At 39.9% G+C, this 26,771-nt stretch overlaps 1 protein-coding gene across 12 annotated transcripts in view; it reads left to right on the top strand.

Annotated features, from left to right (window-relative positions):
• Positions 1–26,771, top strand: part of FARS2 (phenylalanyl-tRNA synthetase 2, mitochondrial) — a 253,942-nt gene that overhangs the window by 128,780 nt on the left and 98,391 nt on the right. For 9 of the 12 annotated variants that reach the window (XM_074576026.1, XM_074576019.1, XM_074576022.1 and 6 more), the window contains one exon: positions 19,381–19,541. In XM_074576026.1, the coding sequence (XP_074432127.1) occupies positions 19,381–19,541 (161 nt within the window). Of the gene's footprint in view, positions 1–19,380; positions 19,542–23,510; positions 23,638–25,148; positions 25,799–26,771 lie in introns of those variants that run through there. The other 3 variants (XR_012585610.1, XR_012585609.1, XM_074576025.1) reach the window with 3 other exon arrangements.

Genomic DNA, 26,771 nt, shown 5'->3' with positions numbered 1-26,771 from the left:
TAACAGCGGTGAAGCCAATGATATATTTTTTCTGTGCACATGCGTGGAAATTGGAATAAATAGAAACTGGGCCAGTTTGTTTTTTTTCTTTTGCCATTTGGCTAATGACAGCTTAGATCTCATCTGGTCTAAATTGGCACAGCTTCACTGATGTTGGAGGAGCTTTTATACTAATTCACACCAGCTGAGCTTGTTATGCAGTCCAGTCTGTGCAAATGCAGGTTGGATTTTTATTTTTTTTATTTTTACCTCTCATTCTGTTTTCCATCTTGTGCTCTTGTGCTTGGTGATCTTTTGTTCTGCCTCTCATGTGCAAGTTCCAGCTCTGGCCAATTGACTGCACATAAGCTACAAGCCTGCTTCAGAGTAGAGCTTCTTTACATGAATCTGGAAGCCTATTAATTTTGATTCTAGGTTGCATAGACATGTAGAGGATTTATTTTGAATCCAAAATGAGGTCTTGTACTTTTCTATAGTTGGTTGGTTTGTTTTTTGTTTGTTTTTTTTTTTTTTGTATGAAAACCACAAATTAATAGCTGAATATGTTTTGGGTTAGGCAAGCCCTATTTATTTAATTTGATTTTTGAGAAGTTAAAATGAATGCGTACTGAAGTCTGCTGATGGTGATTCTTTCTTAGAGTTCAGCAAAAGAGCTTCTGTTTCTATTGTGAAAAAGTAGGCAGGATTTACATTCATTCAAGCATTGCTATGCCTTCTCTGACTTGGGGGAATTACATACATTTTGTAGAACGAAAGCTTATGCTAACATATGTGCAAACTTCACATGATAATTATCCAAGGACACCTTGATTAATCTGGTTGTATTTTAATGGCTGATGACATTTTAAATTGTTCAGGAAAGCAGGCAACCATGATGAAAACAGTGCTTAGAAGCTAAAAACCTCTTATAATTATGTGCAGCTGATGCACAATACATCCTAGGAACTGACAAAGAAAATGAAATTGTGGTGATTCTCTTGAGTTTATAATATTTTAATACCAAGTCATGCCTGTGCAACTATAATGATTTTATAGTGTTTTGTGGCTTGCATTCTTAGAGGTGGGCATATTTTAAAAGTAAGTTAATGAAAAAGAGATGGTGAAAAGAAACTTAGCAAGTTCTATGGTCCAGCTGGGCAGTGGTCCATCTTGTTCTTCTGTCTCAGAACCAGTAATATTTGTATTAGAGAAACATGGGAAAAACCTACAGTAGACAAGTGTGATAACTAAATATTGCATATATTTCTTTCTAGCAAGGAATGCTTATCATTTAGCTGACAAGGCAAAACTTGATGAGGCTTATTTTCCCATATATACAGTATACTGCACACTCGCAATCACGAATTTTATTAAGTGTAGCTTTTTCATATTTGGCTAATCTTGAGGTACAGAGTAAAGAAGTCTTATAGTCTCAGTGTCTTCTCATAAAATGGACTATTTAAGAATTTTAAATGCATGTCCTGGATTCTTACTTGCTTTCAGTTTGTCATAACAAATTCCTCACAAACAGTATGAGTAGGTAATTGATTAGAGGAAGTAATTTAAAACTGGAGAATTAAGATTCTGTTAATGCAGCATCGCCGTGTAGAATTTAATACATTTGGAAGTTCAAAAGCTTGATGAGTTGGAGCAGGGTACAGAAACTTCTGTTGAAGAACTGTATTTTCATGATTCAGACATCAATTCTAGAAATGAATAATTCTGAGCTGTGTCATTCACTTAGTTAATGATTTTGTTTCTTTGAGGAAATTACTAGTATGCTTCAAATTTCATAATTTCTAAGACAACGTTAATTGTAGTACTTCCCTAAGGCTTGGTGTTTGCGAGAAAATATAAAGAACTGTGCTATAAAATGTTTCATAAACGTTAGTCTCTAGGCTGTAGCTGGTTCTTGTCCTCCTCTCTGCACTGCTGCATCACTGTTGGAAAATTATTATGTTTTATTGTTTAATTCCCTTTGGATTTGAGATAAGCCAGATGGTGAGGTCGCCTTGTAGGGGAGTTTTCTGCTTGGCATTATCAATTTTGCAATCCCTTATTAGTAATGGAGGAGTTGCAGCATGTAGTCCCCTTTGGTCTAGCTGATTTTACGTACCTGTGCGTTGATTTGATAATTCCTACTGATTCTTATATTTAACTTCAGTCCAAACTCACTGCACAGTACAGCAATGGCCAGCTTCCAAGTAACAAATAGATACTTAAACATGGCATTGCTAATTAGTATCTGGGTACCTCTACAAGCTTCCCCCCCCCCTTTTTTTTTTCCCCAGACCGTGATAACAAGATTATAGAAATGTCAAGGGAATTTAACCACAAAAGCATGCATTGTTTTGTCTTTTTTTTAATTTGCTTTTTTAGTATATGTTAGGGACATATCCTTTTGTGCTTATTTTTTTTGGTAGCAGAAATCTACCTCCTATCAGTGATGTGAGAGTTTCAGAACTACAACACTAATTAAATTGTAGCATCAAAGTCAAGGCAGCGGTTGCTGAACAACTGAGAGGACCAGAGGACCTGGAGTTTTCGTTTGTTTTCATCAGGATCTATTTGATTTGAGTGAATGATGATTTATATCAGGATTATGATGTGAAGTATTGTATTCCTGGCATAGGTTTCTGCTTTCCAAAATACTACAGTAATATCCAAATAATTATTTGTAAAGATCTAAGGAAAGAAGGCACAAAATATTATTTAACATTATTTGCAGGGTTTGCATAGATTTTATAGGATGTGAAGCTGACCAGTTCGCCATGTTAGCTAATCCTTTGCAAAATTTAGTGTCTTGTGTAATTGGACATCTTATATCTGTAGTAACTTCTGGGACCCCCTAAATTCTCAACATTTTTATTTTGTTGACTGTAAGCATCCCACGGCAATATTCTTAAAGGAGTGTGTGAGTGCATGTACGCGGTTTTGTTTTCATTTAAAAATAAAAAAAAAATAAAGTGATGGGTTGTAAGACTAAGAGTTCTTTGAATGTGTTGTATATTAATAGGCAATTTGCAGGACCTGTATGGCAGGAGCTTGTTAGGTCTCACAATCCCCCAAAGCCCAGGGATGGGCACCCAGAAATCAGGCAGTTGTTCTTAAAGGAGATGTCGGAGCCCTTCTCTTTCTCATCTGTGAAATGGTACCATAATTCCAAGAGCTGTGTTAAATATTAACTGTGCCTTGAAGTTCTTCTGATTGGGGTTTCATGAGGAAGGTAAGCCAAAGATGCTACTTAAAATGTTGTCATGTGAAAAGCATGCGGTTTATCTACCCAAAATTACCCACTTAACCATTCACTGCAGAAAGAATTGACAGGGAGTTTGCACGTAAATGACCTCAGAGTGTGTTAGTTTAAAACGTAATCTATTGAGAAAGAATATCACACTGTTACGTTTTACCTTGGGTTTGGTTTTTTTTTTTTTTGGGGGGGGGGGGGGGGGGGGGCAATGTTGTGATACAATCTTCCAGACTCTTTTTATTTTTTAAGCCCACTGTAATCCTGTGTATGAAGTTTTCTGCTGAGATTAGTATTTTTGGCTTTTTCCTAGCTGAAGATTTCTCCTTAGCAAAGATTGAGCATGATTTTCCTACAGAGAATTACATGCACACACACACAAAGCCACAATCACAGTTGTACAGGTATGACTTGGTATTAAAATATTCTAAACTCAACAAAATCAGCACAATTTCATTTCCTTGTCAATTCCTAGGATGTAGAGGGGGGACAACCTCCAGAAGTCTGTGGCCCAACCCCCTGATCAAAGCAAGTCCAGGCAGAACAGGTTGCCCAGGGCTTTGTTCAGTCAAGTTTTAAATCTCTCCCAAAAAAGCCTGTACCCATCTATCACTCTAGTAAAGCGAGCTGTCCCACCACGTCTGTAATCCCGATGAGGTCATGCCTCTGCAACTGCACTTAGACTTTTAATTTTCTCCTGTTTGCTTCCCATGCTGCGTGCGTTTGTGTTCAATCTTCTTTTGCTTTCAGGAGAGAGGCAGAGTATTCCTAGAGCTGGCCACACCACCTTTTAAAACGGCTGTGGTTTGCATTGTTTTTAATATTAGTAAGACCCCTTGCTCACCGGAGGGTAAGGATGTCAAGCATATGGTGGTAGAGTGCAGAGCAAGTAATAGGATTTGGACTGATTCAGTCTTTATGCACAGCTATGCTGGGATAACTCGTATTTACAAATACTGTTATTCAGTAGGTTCAGTGGGTGTATGTAGATAAACTGATTATGTGTGTTCAGATATTTCTTTACACGGTGCGCAAAGGTGCATCAGCTGCTGAAGGGTGCCCCCTCTGTGTTTTCATTTTGTTGTGTTTTCTTTTTCCATTTCCTGGGCGAAGGGAGAGCGTGAGAAGGTGAATGAATTCTTAGGATGCTTTCTGCTGGAAAACTTGATGATATTTGCTGTAAATACAGAATATGTTAGTTGAGGTAACAACTCAGGAAACCTCCATTAAAGTAAAACGAAAAGTAAAAAAAGAACAAAACCGCCTTCGTTATACTTTCTACCTTAAAAAAAAATATAAAATAAAACCCATGACACTGTATGTAGCTCAAAAGAGATTAAGAAACTTCAGATGGCTGTTTAAAAAAAAACAATATTAAAAAGAGGGTGAAGAAAGTCACGAAGAAACTGTTTCTATTGACTTGTTATTTCTTTTTTGGAAAGGTCACCGAAAATTTACACAGTGACAAAATAACAACCCAATTAGTATCTGTCCTGTAAAACTAAATGTTAATATATTTCAGATTCTCCTCTATTGACAAGTGGGACTGATATTCAACATGGACTTCTCTAAACGAGTGCAGAGCAAAAATTAGTAGACAGTTAAGAGTTTCTTTAGCAATTGCTGTCAACTTTCAAACTGTAAAGGAAACAGGATGTAATGAAAAACTATCAGTAGGTTTATTTTCTAGGAAGAGTCTTCTTTTCATTATATTTCTGAGAGCTGTAAGAGACACAATTTGATCGTGACAGTAAATCTTAGAAGAACAGCAGCCCCTTTATCTAGCACTTAAAAAAACTCCCAGTGGAAAATAATATTTCATTAATTGTCATTACATAGGAATTATAGAATTCGGGGGTCTAACATTTCTCATATCATTCAATCTTTAAGCGTCAGTGGCATTACCTTTCCAAAATTGACTTTAGTGCATAACAACAGATGAATTACCCACTGTGAAAAAGAAACATTAGTTAGAGAACTAGTGACTTTTTTTTGAGAAAGGAACCTCTCTAATAAGAAGGTTTATACTGCAGTTTTTCAACAGGGCAAGTGAAATTATTTTTCTCAGTATATTCATTACTCCAGAAATAAAAGCAGATGAATGGTCTTCTCTTTTAATTCCTTTAAATATTTTAACAGCAAATTAAAACACCTAGTAATCAAAGCAGTAACCTTTCATTTATGTTGTATGTACGTCAGAATATTTCCATTCACATAGTCCGTGAGGAAGACACAAAACTTACTGAATGAAGCTCAGATCTTTCCCATTGAGGTACTGTGATACTCACACACACACCAGTTACAGACTTGAACCCGTCCCTCTTTCCCCGGCAAGGTGGTGGCCTGTCTTCTGCGCCCCTGCCCGGCGCAGGGAACAAGGTGCATGGAACTCAGCTCACAGGCTGAGTCAGGCTCTCTGCAGTTCGGTCCAGGGCTGTAGGCATCCAGCAGCACCTTTCCAGGACACAGGAGGCTCGCTCCCTTGAAACCTCCATGCTGCATCTCAGCAAAAGAGAGAGAGAAACCTTATTGGTTGGAAAGTCGGAGTCCTGGGGCGGGGGGTGAGGTGGAGGGTGGAGGGCAGCTTAGGAGGTAGACATTGCGAAGTTTACTACTTCTCCTGTGAAGGACCGCTATTTGATTCGGTTTCCAGGATGATCATTCCTCTGTGGATGAACTGGGACTGCTGGGTGGAGGGTGCTGCTCTTGCAAGCCTCTGCCTCACTTGGCACTAGTTAGAAAGCATGAAATGGGTGTCTTTAATGACAGCAGGAAAGGAGAATCTGTGTGCTTGAATGCTGCTCTGCCTTCTCTTCCTTCCTGAGTGAAAAAATTCCTAGTTGAGTGTAGGAACATCTCCTAACTCAAACTTTTCACAAGTGACCCCTAACTGTGTACTTTTTGTTGTCTCAGTGCCTGACTTGAGACCCTGGGGTCTGATTTGCAGGTAGTGTTGAGTGCTCACAGCTGCAGCTGTAGTAATAGGGAGCTGGACTTTGAACATATTAAACCTGGTTTAAGGTTTGGTGCTCGGAAACATCAGGTCCCAGGTATCTCAGATTGTGAGAAAAATTAATAGATGCTTTTGATCTTAAAGTCTCTGTGCCCAAGTTCCCAGCCTGCAATACAGGAGACAGCAATACTTCCTCAACTCACTGAGACGTGTGGAAGAAGGAAAAGAAGCCCTTAATATTTTTCAAGCTTTTAAATATTGTGGAACTGAATGCTTCATTGGGAAGCCCATAAAAGAAAGAATGTCTCTTCAGAGCTCTGCTTGAATATTGCTCAGGCACTTGGGGAGCATGTTCAGGAACGCAAGCAGGGATCATTAACCATTGGCTCTTTCCTGTGCTAGAACACAACAAAGTCTAGTGGAAAGATTAATACTTGTTTGTCTCATTGAAGACAGCATTGTAATGTATTTCTGAGATGAGAGCATCTTAGTGTTCCTCAGGCAACCTTAATTCTAACGTTTCAGAATATGTGAAGATTTCATTGAAACACCAAGTGTTGTATTAAGGCTCACTTTTGTGGGCCATTTCCTGGATGTTTTAAATTGAAAACTGAAAAATGGAGATATTCTGTTGTATATCATCACATTCTTACGAGTCATCAGTGTAATATAATTACAAGCTTTGTAGAGTAATTCTGTGTGTGTATACCTCTATAATTATTACACATACAAAATATTAGATATAATTGAGAGTTTATATGAATGTAGTTGGAGAATCATGATTTTTTTTCAAGCAGCTGTGGAAGTTGGAGTGCTTTATGTGGCAGTCTTTGCCTTCATTGAATACCTTTCCCAAGGAAATTCCCTCCTCCTTCAAAGGTAAATAAAGCTGTTCTATTTTGTGCTGTTGATTCCTGTGTAAGGGAGTAAACTGTTCTACGCAATATATATATATATATATCTAGGGAGAGGGTAGTTACAGGCAGCCCATCCTTTTTCAGTGAGCATTCCCTTCATATCTGGCTGTCAGTGGTATAACTCTATTCACCAGCTGTAACTCCAGTAATACATCGAGAGGTTGTCTGTGGGATGCTAACGTCTTTACATAAGCACATGTGTACAGCACCAGCTGGACATCATCGGTGTATCAATAACTTAGGGTACCACATAATGTACTGTAACACACGCCTGGTGTGTGGGTGTCACTCCCCATCCCAGAACAGGGGAGGTCGGCCAGTGTAAGTGTGCTGTAGGTGTACTTCATACCAGCAGAGCCAACTTCTTGCTGCTGGGATTGGGCTGACACCCAGACCTTTTGCTTCTTTGTTAAGAAGAATCTCTTCAAGCTTTCCAAAGAAAAACAAGTTTTACCAGTTCGCTCTGCTGGGGACACATTGCTGTTGTCTAATAAGGTAATATTTTGGTTTTCATTGTAGCAAAGCACATGCTTGCCATGTATATGTGATGCCCATCGTGCATGGGAAAATGTCCTTGCATGTAAAATGGGACATTTTGCTAGGAAACGTCATTTAGAGATAGATAGCATAAAAAGAGGTTTAAAAATGTACATTGAACGACTACATATAAACTTAATTTTGAACATATAAAATAGCAGTGATATCTTGCCAAGATATTAGTCCCTGAGGGAAAAGCAAGTTCTTGTAGAATTCTTTTCCTTTTCTATTGATTTCATTTACTGTAGGGTTGTTGTAGTCATGCCATTTTGCTAGAAAGACTTGCAGAGCATAATCTGTTTCACTTGTATATTTTATTGCTTCCGCATCTGTTTCTGTCATCTTTTTACGTGCCTTGTCAGCTGCATGGCAAGAGAGGGCAAGAAGCCTCTGCAGAAAGTACAACTAAGGTGCTTCCACAAATTATTTCAAGGTCCTCAATCAAAACCTCTCCTTGTGTCTTTTCCTAAGCTTTTCTTCTATAGTTTAAATAGGACTTCACAATATTGTATTTCTTCCACCAACCTCAATAGTGTAGAAGCTGCGAATACTGTATTGTGTGAAACTCCTTCATCCACTTTATGCCAAATTGTAAAACAATTTGTCACTTTTTAAGAAATCATTATTTTTCAGAAATAAACGCACTCAGAACTCAGGAATTTCATACAAATTAGAAAGTAGAGGAAGAAGAGTTAATTTGAACTCTAAGGAATAATTACTTCTTCTTCAATATTTTATTTTCACCTGCTTCATATGGAGATGGTAGATTAATTTTAAAAATAGTCTCTAAGTAAATGTTCTACTCATAAGCAAGAAGAGCCACGGAGGTCTGGCTGTGATCCTGGAGTATTACTGGTGAATAAGATGAGTTGAAATAAATAAATTATAAATTTTAAAAAAGTGACTATAGGCACTTTGTGCAGTGAGGAAGAGGGAGACGAGGGCAGGAGAGTACTCAAAATGTAATTTCCATTGTATTTGTGTCATATGAGTTTCTAAATCATGAAAGAGGTTACTAGAAATGATGAAACTAATTAAAATAAATCTGAGAAAGAAATCCAAAAGAGAAATTAATGTGTGGTGATTACTCTGAGATGAAAGATTTTTGTTCTTTTCCTTGTAATTATACAGGAATGCTTATTTCATGACAAAAATTGAATCTGAAATGGGCACATAGGATCAAAATCATCCATCTGATATATCTGCCTAAAAGTTACTTGTTTTATCTGTATGTGTCTTATGATAGAGTGAATAATTATTCGTGATTGTCTCTCAAAATTTACAGTAGAGCTGAAGGGACTGGCTTAGACCAGATTCCTAGCAGTGCTAGGAGCCTCCCCAGATCCAAAAAGAATACAATAGCCATCAAGTTGATAGTGACTAGGTACAATTTCAAAAGATGAACTGAGTAGGAGGGAGAACTCTTTAGCCTTGAGGGAAGCCCTTCAGTTCCTGCCCCAGAAGGGCACTGGGCCTGGCAGTGCCATTCCATGGTGTCGCTGAACAGGCACGGGGTTAGCCCCAGCTCAAGTCCTTTCCCAGATGGTGCAGCTCAAAGGGTCGTGGCTGCATGGAAGTCAAGCAGTGCACTACAAGCTAAAGAAACTCATTTGTAAGTTGAGGTTTTGCTCCATCTTGGTGCTCCTGGGAACATGGGCATGAGAGAGGAAACAGAGGAGATTTTAGGCCCAGGCAGAAAAGCAGGTCATGGCTCACTACGCCGTTTCCTGAGGTGTCCATTAATGCTACAGCTGTATACTTTCCCTTTTATGCATGCCTTGCGTACAAAATGTACCAGGAGATTAGTTAATTATCCATAGGTATATTATAGGTGCAGATAAAGATATTTGCAGGTGGACAGGTTGACAAACACCAACTGTAAACACTATACTCAGGAGCAATGTAGAGAGAAATGCAAGAGGGTCCTTTTGTGATACTGGCTGCAAACCTCACTTGGTAGTGTCTCTCATATAGTCTTCCTGTAATTTAATCCTGTAAAAATCCTGTATGTATTTAAAACATACCCATGTCTTTGAATAGCATGAGACTTATTGACAGGAATGATTTTGCCCAGGAACATGCAATGGTTGAATTTTTCGGACGGGAGGTCAATAAGCAGGCATGGCTTGGGAAGCCAGTCACAGTGTGAAGAAGCCCTTGTGAGCAAAAGTGAGAAACACCCTTCAAACAGGGCTGGTTGAGTACTTCTCTAGTAAGAAGAAAAGAAAACTGGAGGTAGTGCTTCTGAACAAAGATTTTTCCAGCCTGGTCTATATGACAATATGTTTAGGTACACCAGGACCTTTCCTGTTGTGATGTTTTGAAATAAATTAATTGTGTGTACCTATAACCTCGTCAGAACTGCCATGAAACACGGTAGTAGGATTCTGTTGGAGTTCATTGTGTCGCAGTATGTATGATGCACTTCAGTATGAAATCTTTTTATAGCTTTACCATCAGAATGCTGAACTACTATTGACAGGAAGATTTTGAAATGTAATGTTTTACATTTATTATATGTCTTACCTAGATCATTCTAGGAAAGGAAGGACTATTATCTCAACCCCAGTTATAAGGCAGGTGATACCTACATGATCATGAGACTTTTCATGAGTTTCTTCCAATGAATGACTTCGTGGCAGAAGAGTCTAGTTGTTAAATCATAAACCTTATCTATTATTTTCATATATTGTAGATCCAAGGAACCCCAGTCATGAGCCCAAGGTTTCTTTATCATAGGTGCTGTAAAAACACAAAATGTGGTGACAGTCCCTGCTGTGAAAGTTGAATTTACTGTGCAGCGTCAGGCTTTCAGAGTAACCATGAGATTGTGCTGCTATCAGCTGAACACAGTTTTTAATATATACAGGTGTTCTTCCTGTTCTGATTTTTGAACAGGAATATCAATCAGATGCTAATAACATCCTGTGCTCTGATACATAAGCTGCTGCCTCTGTATCTTTTGAGGATATCTTAATCTCTTGAAGATTGTATCACATTGTGATGGTCTTTGTGTTCTTGTTCCTTGCCTTTTTGTAAGACAATAAACAGTCAACTTTAGTATTGATGAAATTTTGCCAAGAAAGTTGTATCTGGGAGCAATGAATATATATGGAGTGAATTTGTCCAGCAGTACTTATACCCCTGAAAAATTGAGATTTGCAATTGAATTTTTGAACTGTACTGTAGACTTGGTCTTCCTGCCAAGTGGCAGCCCCTCATGTATTTCTTTATAGCTTTTATTTTTTTCAAATCTACGTGGCTTCAATGTCTTAGAAGATTTAATAGTATTAAAAGATATTAAAAGACCCAAAACCTCAAAAACCAACTTTGCCTGAATGAACAGGCAAAGTTTTCCTTTCCTTATCAAAAGAATCAGAATTTGCTTTTACATACACAGAACAAAAAGAGCAGTACTGGAGCCTGCAGGCAGAGCCAGGGGAAATAGACCCACGAGGTCAATTCATTTTTTGCTCTGTGACATAAATTAGGACAGCAAATTGCATTGTCCTTCATGGAGAATGTCCAGGCTTGAAATACGCAGGGGTAAAGGCAAAAAAAACACCTCAAAAACTAAGCAAGCCATTTGATATGTAAGCTGAAGTAGAGAGAAAAAGAAAGACAATATACCATGAAAGTGTTTGTAGTTAATGACTAATATCTTGTATTGCACTTGGGAGATAAGTGGACACTTTATCTTACATAATTGGAAAGGTTGAATGTTATTGCACTGTATGGTTACAAACTTGAAAAAAATATCTCCAGTTTCAAGTAAGATTCTGTTTAATGGTGCTTTTGACATTGAATTTGTTATGGATGCTTAGGAGGGCTTTTGGGAATGGGAGAAGTGGACTCAGGCAAAGATAGGAAGATGGAAAGGAGCAGGGGAGGAGGACTGAGGAATTCGTAACTTCAGAAGTAGGAAGACAAAAGAACTGGAAACTAAAAGTGTCAGTCCGAGGTGGGAAGAAATAGGTAAAGTTCTTCCTTGTTGTTGCTTTGGTTCACTCTTGCTAATCTAGTTTTCCTGTTCTCTTCTGCTCTAGTCATCTGTTTCTCCCTATCAGAAACATTTTCCTCCATATTGTTCAGAAACTGTTCACTCTCAGAGTGATAAGACCTGATTATACCAAGGAACGGTATGCACAGAGGCTCTTGCTTATACTTATTGCTATAACAACCAAGGTCAGCTAACTTGGCTGTTTTGCCCCGTTAGAGAGTCGGAAGTGGAGAAGCGTAGAGGGGTCCCACCTGCAGGGAGGAGCGGATGGGGTAGGTGACCCGAAACTGACCAACAGGGTATTCCACCCCATATGCATCACACTCAGTATAAAAGCTGAGGCATCAAAGGGGCAAAGGGGGCTCTGGCTTGTTTTTTTTTTCTTCAATGGCTGACGTCTGAGGAGGATCCTGTCTCTTCGTCTGCCTTTGATACCGATCCGAGCACTCCTGACTCTAGTTCCGGAATCCTGCTCCTGTCCATCACTGACTCCAGTCTGGGACTTTCCCTGTGTCTGCTGGTGACACGATCATCATCCTGGGAGCTGGATATGGTTTTATATATAGTATACTTCTTTTTCTTTAATTTTTATTATTCTATTATTATTTACTATTTTCTTATTTATTATTATTTTCATTAAAGTAGTTTAGTTCTTTTTCTAAACTCGTAAATCTCCTTATCTCTTCCTCTCCTCTCTGAGGAGAGGGGGAAGGGCCATCCATCGTTCTGATCGGCCAATCCGGCCAAAACCACGACAGATTTATTGGCGCCCAACGTGGGGCACGATTGTGGCCCAACTGTGGCACTACCAGAGTTCTGATAGATGGTCTGAATAGTTTGAATTCCAGTTTACTCAGAGATTGATACAGACAGTTCACATCATCTCGTTGCTAAATGGATTATTGTATCGTCTCTTTGTAGTGATTACTTTAAAGTTAATTGATACAACAATGCTTAGCTTGCCTTACGTGCTGTATTGCTTGCTTGCTCTTTCTGTCTGTATGTGGTGGTTCAAATGTGTTATTTTGCTGCTGTTTCTAATTGTGATCCAGGCTGTGATTGAATGTATAGCTTCTTTACCTTCATACCTTGGGCATTACATAATGGATTCTGTTACTACTTACACTAATTATACTTTGAATTTTACCATGGATATGTTTACTTCGCCCTTTACTTCCTATGTCAAATTGTCACCATCAGAGCCAGGAGAGGGATCTCCTTTGGGTACCATGAATGACAGTTACATTCCTAAAATCATGGTTTTGGTGTTGATTTTCATGAATGGGTTGCAGGGGTGGTTTCTCTTTAAATTTTGGTGCAAGAGTAGGTGTTGTACAATATGCACTACTCGAACTCCATCGGCACCGGTACAAGTTGCCCCAGTGACCAGAATGAAAAAGAAGAGGTCAGCAAGTTCCTCTGTCCCTTTTGATAAAGACCAAGTAAGGCCAGATAGCAGAGGGGAGGACTCTTCTGATGAAGATCGAGGAAAGAGTTCTTCTAAAGACGATAGTGGAGAGGCTTCTGCATCAGCCCAGGAGGAGGAATCAGATACACAGGTGATCATTAAATCCTTCTCTATGAAGGATCTGCGAAATATGAGAAAGGATTTTACCCGGAATGATGGTGAGACACTTGTCTCCTGGTTGCTCCGATGCTGGGATAATGGGTCTGATAGCATGGAGTTAGATGGTAGCGAAGCTAGGCAGTTAGGAAATCTGGCCAGGGCAGTATAGATAAAGCTCTTGGGAAAAACTCACAGACTCTCAGTCTCTGGAGGCGACTCGTATCAGCCATAAAAGGCAGATGTCCTTTTAAGCATGATATTGAATACCGCCCGATTAAATGGACCAGCATAGAGAAAGGTATTAAGTACCTGAGAGAAATGGCCATGAAAGAGGTGATTTATGGTGACTGGGAAGTGAATGTAGATCCTGATGAAATGCCATGTAGACGACCTATGTTGCGAAAGTTTGTACAGAGTGCACCACCAATGTATTCCCATACCTTGTCAATGCTGATTTCGGGAGAAGTTGATGATGATTCACTAACTGTAAATGAAGTGGCTAGCAGAATGCGACAGTATGAAGATAGTCTTTCTCGTCCCCTCGCTGTAGCAGCTATGGAAAGATTAACTGATAAAACTGAGAAAATGATTGAGAAAAATGAGAAACTGTTTGATAAACTGTTTGATAAACTATCTAGGATGGAGGAGAGATCTTATTCTTCTCCTGCGCGGACCCATGTTGCAGCCATTAGGAGAAGACCCCCTCCTACAAAACTGATGCAGAGGAAACAGAACACGCTATGAAATATCCTGTGGTTTTTCCTCTGTGACTATGGAGAGGACGTGAGTAAGTGGGATAAAAAACCTACCTCAGCCCTACAGGCACGAGTGAGTTGCAAGGTAACACAGATAGAAGAACAAATTATTCCAGGACTGCTGCTCCAGTCTGCAGGGGGCGGTTCTCTGGTCCAGGTAGAAACTCATCTACTAATTACAGACATTAGAGGTGCCCTGCCTCCAGCCAGGAGGAGGAGAGGGACAACAGAGTTCATTGGACTGTGTGGATTCGATGGCCTGGCACATTAGAGCCACAAAAATATACAGCCCTTGTGGACACTGGTGCACAGTGCACCCTATTGCCATCGAATCATAAAGGGACAGAACCTGCGACTATTTCTGGAGTGACAGGTGGGTCTCAAGAACTGACTGTACTGGAGGCTGAAGTGAGCCTAACTGGGAATAAATGGGAGAAGCATCCCATTATCACTGGTCCAGATGCTCCGTGCATCCTTGGCATAGACTTCCTCAAAAGAGGGTATTTCAAAGACCTGGAAGGGTACTGATGGGCTTTTGGTATAGCAGCTGTAGAGACTTAGGACATTACACAGCTGTCTACCTTACCTGGCCTTTCAGATGACCCTTTGGTTGTGGGACTGCTGAAGGTTAAAGAACAGCAGGTGCCAATTGCTACTGCCACAGTGCATCGGTGACAGATTGATTGGCACCCAACATGGGGCCCGAACCCACGACCCTCAGATTAAGAGTCTCATGCTCTACCGCCTGAGCTGTTCCTTTAGTATGTACCCAGCTATTTTGACTATGGAACAAAAATAAACATCCATATTAAAACTCAATCAAAGCCTTTAAAGTTCTTTTGCTTAGTTTTCAAGTGGAGCAAACAGTATAGATCAGTCTGACCCAGGAGACAAAGCTGTGGTCTCAAAGTGACTATTATTGTTAGAAAATTATTCCACATATGAGATTTAGAAAGATAAGTTCTTTTTCCACAGAATAGGCATAATTGAATGTTTACTTCTTTTCTTGAGGTCTTGAGGAGTAGCTTACTTAGCATGCATAGTCTGAAAGCCAAGTCCTTATTTTAGGAGGTAATTTAAACTGAATTGCACACGGGAGCCTGAATGCATCAATTTAACAGAGTTAGAAAATAATATGACAGTTTTGATTTTTGCTTTCACTGAAGAGAGCAGTGCAGAAGGAAAAATCAGTAAGCTTTTTGGCCTCAGTTGCATAGCATCCCAGCCACCTGACCTTGCACTTTCAGAAACTCTTCTGTATTAGACTGACACATTACTATTTTTTTTTTTTCCCCTGTAAAGTCTTTGACTCCCACCACATGGGAATTTTGTCTGAGGTAGGAAATAATTTAAAATGGCTTATTTTTAACATGGGTAAACATGGTTTACCTCATTGCTGTGGCCCTCATGTAGAATATGCATTCCTAGCGATAAGTAAATGTTTATTTTGCAGAAGCTGTTTTTCAAAGCTGAGTTCCTAAGCTGTCCGTTAATCACATAAAGCTCAAATGTGGGCATAGGTCTTTTTTTTAGGAATTTCTGATGTTTTGTGTCAAGTCACGTGTTCATTATGTCTATAACTTACTTTCTACGCAGTTTAAAGCACAGATTTAGTTTATAAAAAAATGATGTGTAGTCTGTGTATCCTTGAGAATCTGTTCACCTCTCTTCCTACCATTTTAGTTCCCGAATTTGCTCCATTAGCAGCCATGGCTTGGACTGAAAGCAGGAGATCAAATTCAGGTCTTTGCTTCTGGAACTCATCCCAGCTTTCAGCTACACACACTTTGGGTATATTCATTTTGGGGCATTTTGTGAAGAATACCTTGTATGCAGGCTGTTGCTTGCTCCTGACTTTGCCTCAATCCAAGATCAAAATTTAATTTCTTTCACTTCTCAGTGACTGCTGAGTATAACAATTTGAAGACCCAATTTAGGCTCTATTGAAAGAAAGATTTTATTGGCAGTTTTACAGAAGTAGTGAAAAATGTTAAGTAAAAGCCAGCATAGATATAAGAGTAAGTGTGACTGAAGTCTATATCAAAAAAGTTTTACCAACCTGTTCCTACTACTGTGTTGCAAAATATGTCTTAAAAATCTTGTACAGTGCAAAATGTCTTGCCTCACACTCCTTGAGAAGGTAAATGTTTCTATCTGTGGGTATTACTGAGGATTCAGTGGGATATAATCCGTGGGTTCTGGCAGGTCATTATATATGCCTCAGTGAGTGGTTACGAAGCTTCCCATCCTGGCTGATCAAATTTAGCTTTCATTTAACAGCATTTTTTGGAGAATGCTTTGATTGGTCTACATTTAAGCGTGAACTAATTAATCTGGGCTCGAAGCTTAAGAGCAGGACAGATAGATATGACTTCTCAAGGAAGATAAGGACTGTTGAGCTCCCCTGTGAGACACAGCTGTGATGATGCAACCTTTGGGAGTCAGATTGGACTGTCTCAGCCCCCAGTGTGGGAAGCCAGTCAAACCATTTTATCCTTTCTTTTTCCATCTTTGGCTACCTGACATGCAAACCTTCCAGCAGTTTTATTCTGGTGGGTTTGTCAAGTTTTTCACGTGGGGCAGCAGGAGCCTGGCAGCGTACAAACCTTTGAGGGTCAGCTGGGGAAAGCTCGTGTGTCAGGAAAGCTGACGCATTGGTCTGTGTTGTTTCAAGCAGTGATGCTATGGTTGCCCCACCAGGTGCCTGGAATCTGGCACTTTGTCCAGGTCTCCTGTCAGAACCTCAACCTGTTTTGTGCCACGTATAAAGCTATTCTGCATTCGTTCTTTCTGTCATGTTGACTCACATTCACTTGACCTCTTTGCATATTACCTCCCAAAATTCAGTGTATATAAATATATATATGTGCTCTGAAAAGCTTTGGGTTGCTCTCTCACTCAACAGTTAGATGAATGTTTAACTTCTAAGCCACCTGGTCATTTCCAATCAGAAATATGTTTAGAAGTCTTGTTGAGTTCCCCAAGGTAGTTCTTCAGATGCTTTAAGACAATGCTACATTGAGTTGGAGCTTTACAAACAGGAGGTTGGAGAAGAGACCAGAGACAAAATAACTGAAGATAAGGAGTGCAGTGGAGATTTGACAGTGTTGATTTGAGGAGAATTCTAATTATCTGCATTTTCCTTTTTCTTTTCTTTTCTTTTTTTTTTTCGGGGCGGGGGGAGCAGTCCTCTCTGAGTAGAGGGAATTCTTCGCTAATAGAGCTTTGACTGCGGATGCTTGAGAAGTTTCTGGTCTGAAGGCTGATAATTGTAAGAGGATCATCCAAAAGACAAGTTTATAGCTCAGATGACAATGCTCTGAGCTGCAAGGCAGATAGCTGGATAAAGATTTTTTTGGCTGCTACATAGTGCAAAAAACTGTGATGTTCCCAGTCCTCCTAAAATAGAAAAAAAAACCACCAAAACAAAAAAACACCCAACAAAAACTTTTGCACTTTTGAAATGGAGTTTCGCTACTGAGGCAGGAGTTGATGATCTAAGAAAGACAAGCTGGAAGTTTGGGGAAGCAACAGCATTGCAATGAATTATTTTCCCTTCTTCATAGCCATAAAAATATAATTACTTTTGTATACTGGAGTATGGAGAGAAATAGTACTTTCAGCTTGGAAAAGAAATAGTGTATGGTCTACACTTAAAGCTCAAAATCAGTCCCAAACACAAATTTCCATACATTCCATGTAGACATTATTCTTTCTCTAAAAATAACTCAATCATCAGTAGCAAATCATGCAGTTCTTCATGTGAGGTACCGTGGATTGTAGGTTTCCAAGGTCAGGTTATCCCAAAGTCTGTTGGTTGGTCTAAGCATGCTAGTTTGAGCAGCTCTGCCATGAGGTACCTTTTGAGTTCACCCCCAGTCTTCTATTTCTTAGGACTTCCACAACTCAGTTGATAAGCTGTCTGCATTCAAAGGTCCGAAAGTGCAAAATCTTGCCTATGAGCACTCAAGAAGGGACAAGGCAGAATATCCAGACTCCTCTGGGAAGTACTGTTAGGAAGCTGACCAAATTCCTGTGGCAGTGCAGTACTGCTGAGATTGCGGAGGAGGCATGGTGGGGTTCTGCTGAGGACTTGGTATTCCAGGTAAATAGGCAGGTTCAAATTAAATAAAAGAATCAAAGTGATGATTGTGTCTCTTTTCCCAAGCTTGTTATGCCTGCCTCTGTTTAAATTGGACTCTGGACTGCTTTGTCTCAGCATTGAAAGTGGCAGTGTACCCCAGGACGCCCAAAGTACAGGAGCTGTCTCCTTTCTGATAGCAGAGACACAGGGGTCAGAAAGAGGACTTCTGCTTCCAGCCTCCTGTGTGATGGTGGGGAAGATGCCGAGTTCAAAGTTTCCAAAAAAATTAGAGCTTAAATTAATACTAGGGGAGGCAGGGATGACCTTGGTCTAACAGGATGGCTCTGAGATGTACAGTGATATTATATGACTCAGGAGTACACTGCCAGTGCTGATGGTGAAGAACCAAGTCTGTCACACACGCATGCGTCCTTTCGGCAGAAGTGTGTTTATTTAGCCATTTGTTTAAGTTTTAAAAAGCTCTGAGCCTTTGCCAGAGCTGCTGGGCTCAGCTTATTTCAAAATCAGTAGGATGACGGCTAAACATGGAATTGGTTCCTGGTGTTGAAAAAATCCCCGTTTAATGACTCAATGCTCCTGCCCGGTAAAGGAAGGAAGGTATGAATATTTACTTTCCTGACAGAAGTGTTGCATCATTAATATCTGCACAGCTCTTCCATATTAAATATTCTTGTCTTTTTATATTTAGTGCTGCATGAAAGAGACTTGTGTATGTGGGAGCTGTGGCTTGTCCCAGGGGCAGCAGCTCGGGAGTTCTGTGGTTGGAGGTGTGATGCTAATGCAGCAGCGCCTCTCATCCCATTGCTCTGTTTCTTCTGGATGCCTCGAAAGAGGCAATTTTCATCCTCTCAGATGTTGGTAATGACGTTAATGCCACATAGGCTTGGCCTGGTCTGTCAGCCCACGTGAAATATTCTGAACAGGAAATTCATGTTTACAGGTTTTATCAAACACAACTGAGTCAGGTGTGAAGTGCTCAGCTCTAAGGATTGGAAAGGGAAGCAGTGTGTAGCATTACGTAGCATTTCTCAAAGCCTGTCTGAAACGCTGGACACAAACTGCCAAGGGTGTGGCCTTATTTTATTACCACTTAGGGTTCCTGGACTCAGTAATATGCTCAGACTTGCTGCAGTTTTTGGTGGAAGTAGGATCTGTCCTGTAGCCTTTAGATCTTGCATTTGGCAGTTACGTGTAGGCTTTTCTGTCTTGCCATGTCACCTTTTTTTTTTTCCCCCTTCGTAAGTAGGTGAACATTTTATCAGCAATTTTTCATATCGTGAACTTAAGCTCTTGAATTTTTGTCTTGTTTGTGTATTGCAGCTGGTGCACAGGATAAAATTGGCTGGGCATTTGGCTTGGGTTTGGAGAGGCTGGCCATGATCCTGTACGATATCCCTGACATCCGACTGTTCTGGAGTGAAGATGAGCGCTTCTTGAAGCAGTTTATTGTGCCTCACATTTGGCAAAAAATAAAATTCCAGGTAAAATAATATATATATATATATATATATATATGATAATAATTTTCTGTCAGTAAGAAGTGTGTTTAGCCCTAGAGAATATTTCATAATTAAAATTCTGTGCCATTAACAGATTAGGTTTTAAAGCAACAGCTTTCCAGCTATCATGATTCTCTGGTATACTGCAATAAAATCCAGCTTTTGATGATAACATTTTTTTCAGACAGATAATGTTGTGGGTTGCTGACGATACCCAGTGAATATCTCTGTTCCGAGTAATAGCTAAGCATATATTTAACTTTTAAATCTATCCAGAATAGGGATTGATTTAGGCCTGTGTCTGTTTTGGGTATTTTCTTGAATTGTGTCCATAATTCTGTTTCATTATAAAAACGTGTTTGATGCTACATGTTCAAATACTGTAATATCTTCCCAATTTTTCCCATTGTTTTTGCTCTGCATTCATTGAAGTTAATGTGAGTTGCATTGTCAAACTTTGGTGAAATGCTTTGTGAACGTGCCTCGCTATCTTCAGTGTATCAGCTCTTCCCTCCGGGTGATAGCGGGGGGAGAGTGCAGGCTCAGCTTGTATTTCTTTTGTAACTCCTTTATTGAAGTGATTTTTGTAGTTGGATTAAGGGGAAATGCTACTTCCATAATATTCTTAGCATGAGCACGGGAAGGTTGAAGTCAGCTGGTATCGCTGGTGTTTGGGGGAGTTGAGCTGACATAGCTGTATAGATGCTTCATGAAGTCTGAAGTACTAAAGCAGCAAAACACTTTTTGCTGCTGCTTTTACCGTTTTCCTTGCTTTGTTTGTGAACAGCTTGATTATGTTTTTTTAAGAATTGAAAATTTAAAAGGGGAAATCAACAGTGATAATGCTCAGATGATATTTGAGCAGTCTCCACATCAAATCAGTAGCAGCATCCATGATTTTTTAAATTTGTGTCAATTCTGGCACATCTTTTCTGGTAGAGTCAAAAAGTCAAAATGGCGTTGGGGGGATGGGATAGGTTTTTTTGGTTGGGTTCTTGTTGTTTTAGTTTGGTTTTTTGGTTGTTTTTGGTTTTGGGTTTGGCTGTTTTTTGTGATACTGTCGTTGGGGTATTCAGATTGCAGTTATCAGTTACAGAAAGAAGACAGGTTTTTGCCGCTGTTCCTGAAGATGGGTCTGCCTGTGGGTTTCCCTGATCTTCTATGGAATACGTGTTGTTCTTTTCGATAAGGAGCGCTCAAGTGTCCTTTTCAGCCCATATCTTTCTGATTGGCATTGCTCCTAAGGAGCACGGATTTTGTTTTAGTTTATAGATTGCAATCTGATCTCTGATGGAACTAAGATGAGATTTCTTGCTTGCTTTAAAATTGTGGATCCAAGACTCAAACTGATATTAGCAGTAGATTGGGGTTTTGGGAAAAGGCCCAGATTGTCCGAATGATACGGTCTGATGTTGAAGGTGAGCCAAAGAGAGGGCTGGGTGTCTGAGTTGCATATCATTTTCATGTTCAACTGCAGATAAAGTCAGGTGTAGTGAACCGATCTGAAGATGACATCGGCATAGGTTATTGTGGATAGTCTCAGAGGTAAAGACAGGGTTTCTAGGAAGCTAAAAGTGAAAGAAATCTTTTTTCTTTTTCTTTTTTTTCTTTTCTTTTTTTTTTTTCTTTTTTTTTTTTTTTAGTTGGTGTTGGCTGGGAACCTTAGCTGAGCAGGAGTCACTGGCAGCACATGGTTTTGCACTGTTTTGCTGGGTAACTGTCTGTGTCATCAATAGGAGAGTGGTGACAAGTCTTGGTAGGTCTTTAAGCATGTCTTCTTGCTGAGAAGCGTTGGTTTCAGCTGGCATTGGTTCAACTTGGAACAGGGAGACAAGTTCTACAACCCAGAAGTGATGTTGTAGAGAGAGTCATGAAGTTGAGGCTTGCTGGCTGAGATAACATTTTGAAGTAATAACGTGGATCAGGAGGTATGATGCAATAGGTGGAGGACTTCAAGGAAGAGAAATATTGTCAGCTGCCACTGAGCTCTAATCTGGACCAAAGGGAAAGACCAGAGTAATATTGCTGGGACATTAACTACTCCTTTATCACATTAATATGTTGGCAGTTGTCATATCCCAACAAATAGGCCAATGGAAAGTATACAGATTGGGAGAATGAGGGATATGGGAGGGGGGCAGCAGAGGTGGAAAGATGGATTATTTTCAATCTTTTCTTTCTCTCTTCTAAACAAAGGATATGGACAATGTTTTAGTCTGGTATCAAGCACTTCTTAGGTAACTTTTTTCATTTTTTCCCTTCCCCCCCAGCCCCTTCCCTTTTAACACATACATACCAACACCCCAGTTGGACGTCTCATCTTCAGTTTTGGTAGAATAGTTCTTCCTAACTCTTAGTTTGTATTTTTTAATTCTGTCTCTAAATATAAGAGACTTGAGGTGAGCTTAGTTTTTTGTTTAAAACCAGCTTTACAGCTTTACCAGCTTTCATATGTTATCTTACATAGAGCTTTTTCAGCTCAATACTGTATGCGCTTCTAGTACATACTGGCATTACTTATTAAAGGGTTAATGACCCTTCAAATGAGAATACTGAGAAATAATCTTTGGTGCTACTGTAAAATCTTGGGTGATGGGAGTTAACACCCAGGGTTGGTTTTTTTTATGTTCTGTGTTATTTTTCAGGTATGCTGTAAAACCAAGTTAGCAGACCTTCTGCACCTGTCTACTTTCTAAAGAGTCATAATTAGTAAATCACATGGTTTATTCATATCATATTTGAAAGAAAACTTTTAGCCTGTCTTCCAGTGTTGATGTTGTAAGAAATCTCAATGAATATTAAAAAAAGTCAGATTTTCTGCATGCAAGGCCATGCAGCACTTTTCAGCCTGACTGAACTGAACCAAGACAGACCAGGTGTTCTGAGAGCCTTTCATTACACAAATTGAATCCCACAGCCTCAGAGGGCCTGGGTAAATGTCCATCCTTTATGTGCTTAACTGAGACAGACCTCTCAACCTTTGGATGCTCCCATCATCCTTTCTTATAATCTGAATGTTATCCACCAACACAAATATTTTTCTTTCTATTCATTAAAATGTTCTTCAAATACATGAAGTCCACGCTACATAGCAGTAACCTTTAATAATAGCAGGGCTAAAGATACTCTTGTTCAAAGATGGAATTTAATTGGAGCATTTGCTTGGGACTTAAAAGTATATATTCTGTGCCTTTTAACCTGAATGTGTCAGAATTTTGCCTGTGTCATCAGTTGCTCAATACACGTGTGCAGGCTTCAGTAGGTCAAAAAGCTGCTGGGAAAAGCTGACAGTGCTTGTACCACTGTGGCCACTCAGCACAGCAGTGTTAGAGTGCCGCTCCCCACAGATCAGATTATTGCATTGATCTGGATTACCAAATCGCCCTGGCTATAATTTGACACAAGTCAAGGCAGTGTGGGGGATCAGAGGCCCTCAGTCACTTGTGTAGGGCTTCTGCTCAGGCTGTGAAATGAAAGGCTGAGGATGGGCAGGGCAGGAAAGACTAAGCGCCTGCAAGGACTAATGCAATGAAACGAACGGCTTGGATTCAATCTAGTACACTGTGTTACATCTGTGTTCGTCAGGGCTCTGAGCATAATTCCATGTAATCCCTTTCTGGTTCATGCTGAGACAGCATTTTTACCAAAAAAACATGTGTCCGTGGGCTGACAACTCTCAAGAAAAGGTACGAAAATGAAACGACATTTAGGGAAGGAAGGCACTCACAGTTCAGATGGAGTGCGGTGTGCCCAGAGGTGTTGATTAAGACGAACGGTCTCTGGCAGCAGGATGGTTCCTGGAACCTCCATCATTTTGCTGCCACGGCGAGTGAGTGGCATGTCATGTCAATTGACTGCTGATGCATTCTCTTCTCACAAAGTCACTTTCATTCGATGCTGCTGGAGGCTGTGGCTGCTGTTGTTTTAAATAATTATTTATTTTGATTGCAGATGAGTCTTGTGGCCTGGACTGAGGTCAAGCAGAAGCATGTTTATACTGTTCTAAAGGATGCACTGGTACAGAGGGAATCTGGATAAAATTCCTAGCTAAACTTCAGACTCCCTCTGTGAGATTATGGTAACTGCTTTCTTCTTTTTTCCTCATTCCTGCAATATCTGCAATAAACCTAGAACACCTACTTTGTAACACCCCCTCACATCATCTCGAGGGGCTGCATCTTCCTTGTATCTGCTGGCACACGCAGTCTCTCCAGACTCAGTTCTTTTATAATAACCTGTTAGCTTCAATAATCAAAATAATAGACTTTCTAACCAGGATCATTCTGGTGGCGCCAGGATAGACAAACCTCCTCAAGCAGCTCTGCTGGGAGACCTGAGGGGCTAGTAACCACTGGCGGTGGAGTGAGGAGGGTTGACAAGCAGCTTGAATTGACACTGTTCACCTCCCGCACAGCTGTAGCCAGAATGGTGTATGTAGCCCTAACCTAGGAGACTGTCTCTGCTTTGAAAAGTGAACAGTAAAGGTTGGCAGAGATGAGAAAAAGTCTGTCTTCAGAAAGATGTAGTTGTGTGGAAAGAAGTGATTGATTATATGGGTAAGGAAATCAAAGTGGATGATGATTTCTTCTGTGCAAGATAGCAAAGGCTGGGCCTCACTCACTTTGCCTTTGCTCAGTGTGCCGTAGGAATTAAGTCCCTATTTTAATGATAAAGGATTTATCCAGTAGCCCAGTTTGCACCATTTGCTACATATGTGAGCCCTCTTGTTCACACAGTTGCACAGTACAGCTTTTTTGCCTTACTGTGCACTTTTCAGTTTTCTGAGACAGACATCATCCCTGTGCATCTTTCCTGTGCACATACCTGATTGTTGCTGGGAGAGATATAGCTTGTCCTGAAGCTTTAGAAGATGCTGAAAATAAAATGCACCGGCAGGTCCAAGGGGAAACTTTTGCAGATTAAACTATCTTCGTCTATATCCTTTATTCCATGCTTGAGAAGGAGAGCATCCAATGTATAAGCCAGCCGTTTCAACCAGTTTGATCATATTACTTTCACTGCACAGGGTGGGTCTGTCTGATCCATAAGTAGTATGCTACCCCATATAATTTATATTTATCTTCTTAGTCTGTGATTAGCTTTATTTTCCAATAAAACGTAAATAGATTCTCTGGCTGCTACATTTTCAGATATTTTTCATCAAGATTAGGTAACTCCATGCTTAAATGGTTATTCATTTATTATGTTTACTTTCTAATAGTGCATCTATTAAAGGCAAATATGCAACCATTAGTATGTAAATTTAACTTGTATGTCTGAACAAATGAGGTACAGCCTTGACTGTGATTTATTGTCTAATTACGTTTACTGTAATTGAAGATATATAATGTGTGTGTGCATGCATGTGGAGGTACAACAGAAAATAGATGGTGGTGTAGCATAAACATTTTATTGGCATGACTTTGGGAAGGTTGAATTTCTTATGAGTGACTTACGTAGACCATCTGAAATGAATGTCAATAAAACCTTTACAGTGATGCAGTGATGCATATCATCTTAAGTTCTTAAGTTTGTCTGTATACTCTGCAGAACATTGTGAAACTCCTTTTTTTTTTTTTTTTTTTTTAGTGTTGGATAGGCATGGAAAGAAGGCAAAAACTTCTTCATTGTGGAGATGCTGCACGATTAGATTAGAAATCACTTGATCATCAAGTCTTCTCTCATAAGGATGTTAAATCTCATATCGTTTGTAGCCAGTGCTGGTTATTGAAGCTTTAGGAACCTGAACCCTCTGGCCCCAGTCAGGCAAAGTACTGAAGCACATGCTGAGCGTTAAACTTGTGAGTAGTCCCATTTAAATCAATGGAATAGTTCCTGTGCTCAGGCAAACATAACCTTAAATGCCTAGATGGTTTCAGGTCAGAGACTGCTGTACTTCCTGGGATCCAGCTGAGAGCGATCAGTGCCTTGCTGGGCTGAAGCAGAGGAAGCTTTCAAAATGGCTGTTACAAGCAATAAGAGTTTAATCTGACAAACCACAAACTTAATTTGCAAAATCTTTGATCCAGGCCAGTTTTACTGATCCACACTTGGGTAAAGAAAGTCAACAAGCAGCATCTGGAGAGAAAACAGGACTTGAATTGCCATTCTCAACAAAAGACAGTTGGCTGAAAACCCAGGAAGAAAAGAAGAAAATAGGGGCCCTGAAATAAGAGAGAGTGGATGGACAGTCACATGAGACTGGATACAAGAAAAACAAACCACTGAGATAATACAAAGTAAGACGAAGGTAGAAGAGAGAAGAGCTGTACTTTGGGCATTGGGGGCAATATGAAAAAGTCTGTGGGCAAACAGAGAAAGTTTAAACAAGATGGGGTGGGGGCGGGAGGCAGGGCAGGAAGAGAAGAAAGACAAAGAAAAGGAGAGTAGGTTTAAGGCAAAAAGCTGTTGAGACTGATTCAAAAGTCTTTTTCTAAATCAATCAGAAAGTCTTCCCAGACTTTGTACTGTACACATCTACTCGTGATCTCATTTTGAAAAATCAAAAAGTATGAATGACCACAAAAATTATGACCACAAGCCATCAAAACAATTCTGTACTTTAAAGTATTATCATCAGTCTCGGGGTGGGAGGTGGTGTTGAAAGCAAGGAATGTGTTTCCGAGAGTAATGATTGAAACATTTATAGCAGCTCTCCAAAACTCAGGCATACCTCAAAAACAGGAGTAATGAAAACTGGTATACCCAATGCTATCCTGTCCTAATTTAATTTTGTGGACTTTTAAGTCCATGTCTAAAAATAAGTTGATTACATACCAGTGAACTGCAAATGAATAATGTGGCTTTTCCATCATATGCTATAGTAAAGAGATGCTCAGACACACACACAATTTCACTGGAGCACAACTGGACCTGTGTGCTCAGCCTTTCAAGGTAATGAATTTTCCAAACACATTCAGGGCTTGCTTTCTCTGTCTATTCTTAGCTTTTTATTTCCCAAAGTAAAACCTGAGTGAGCTTGCTTACCACACCTATTGGCTCTATAGACTGTCTGTCTCTTGTTTAAAAGAGAGATTGCGTCTGACACTGTACAGTAGTTCAGATGTGGGAGGGTGTTGAAGAGTCTTACCTGTGTTAGCTCAGTGTGCTAGGAACAGCAATATGGAAATCAAAGGAGTACCCTGTCTTATCTTCCCACCACATCTTTACCTTGGCTTTCATTCGTCTTCATAGTCCTAGTATCTAAGGCTA

This window comes from Larus michahellis, chromosome 2, assembly GCF_964199755.1.
Source record: "Larus michahellis chromosome 2, bLarMic1.1, whole genome shotgun sequence".
NCBI classification, from domain to species: Eukaryota; Metazoa; Chordata; class Aves; order Charadriiformes; family Laridae; genus Larus; species Larus michahellis.
The sequence above is the reverse complement of the archived record's forward strand: the minus strand, read 5'-3'. Positions and strand labels throughout refer to the sequence as shown.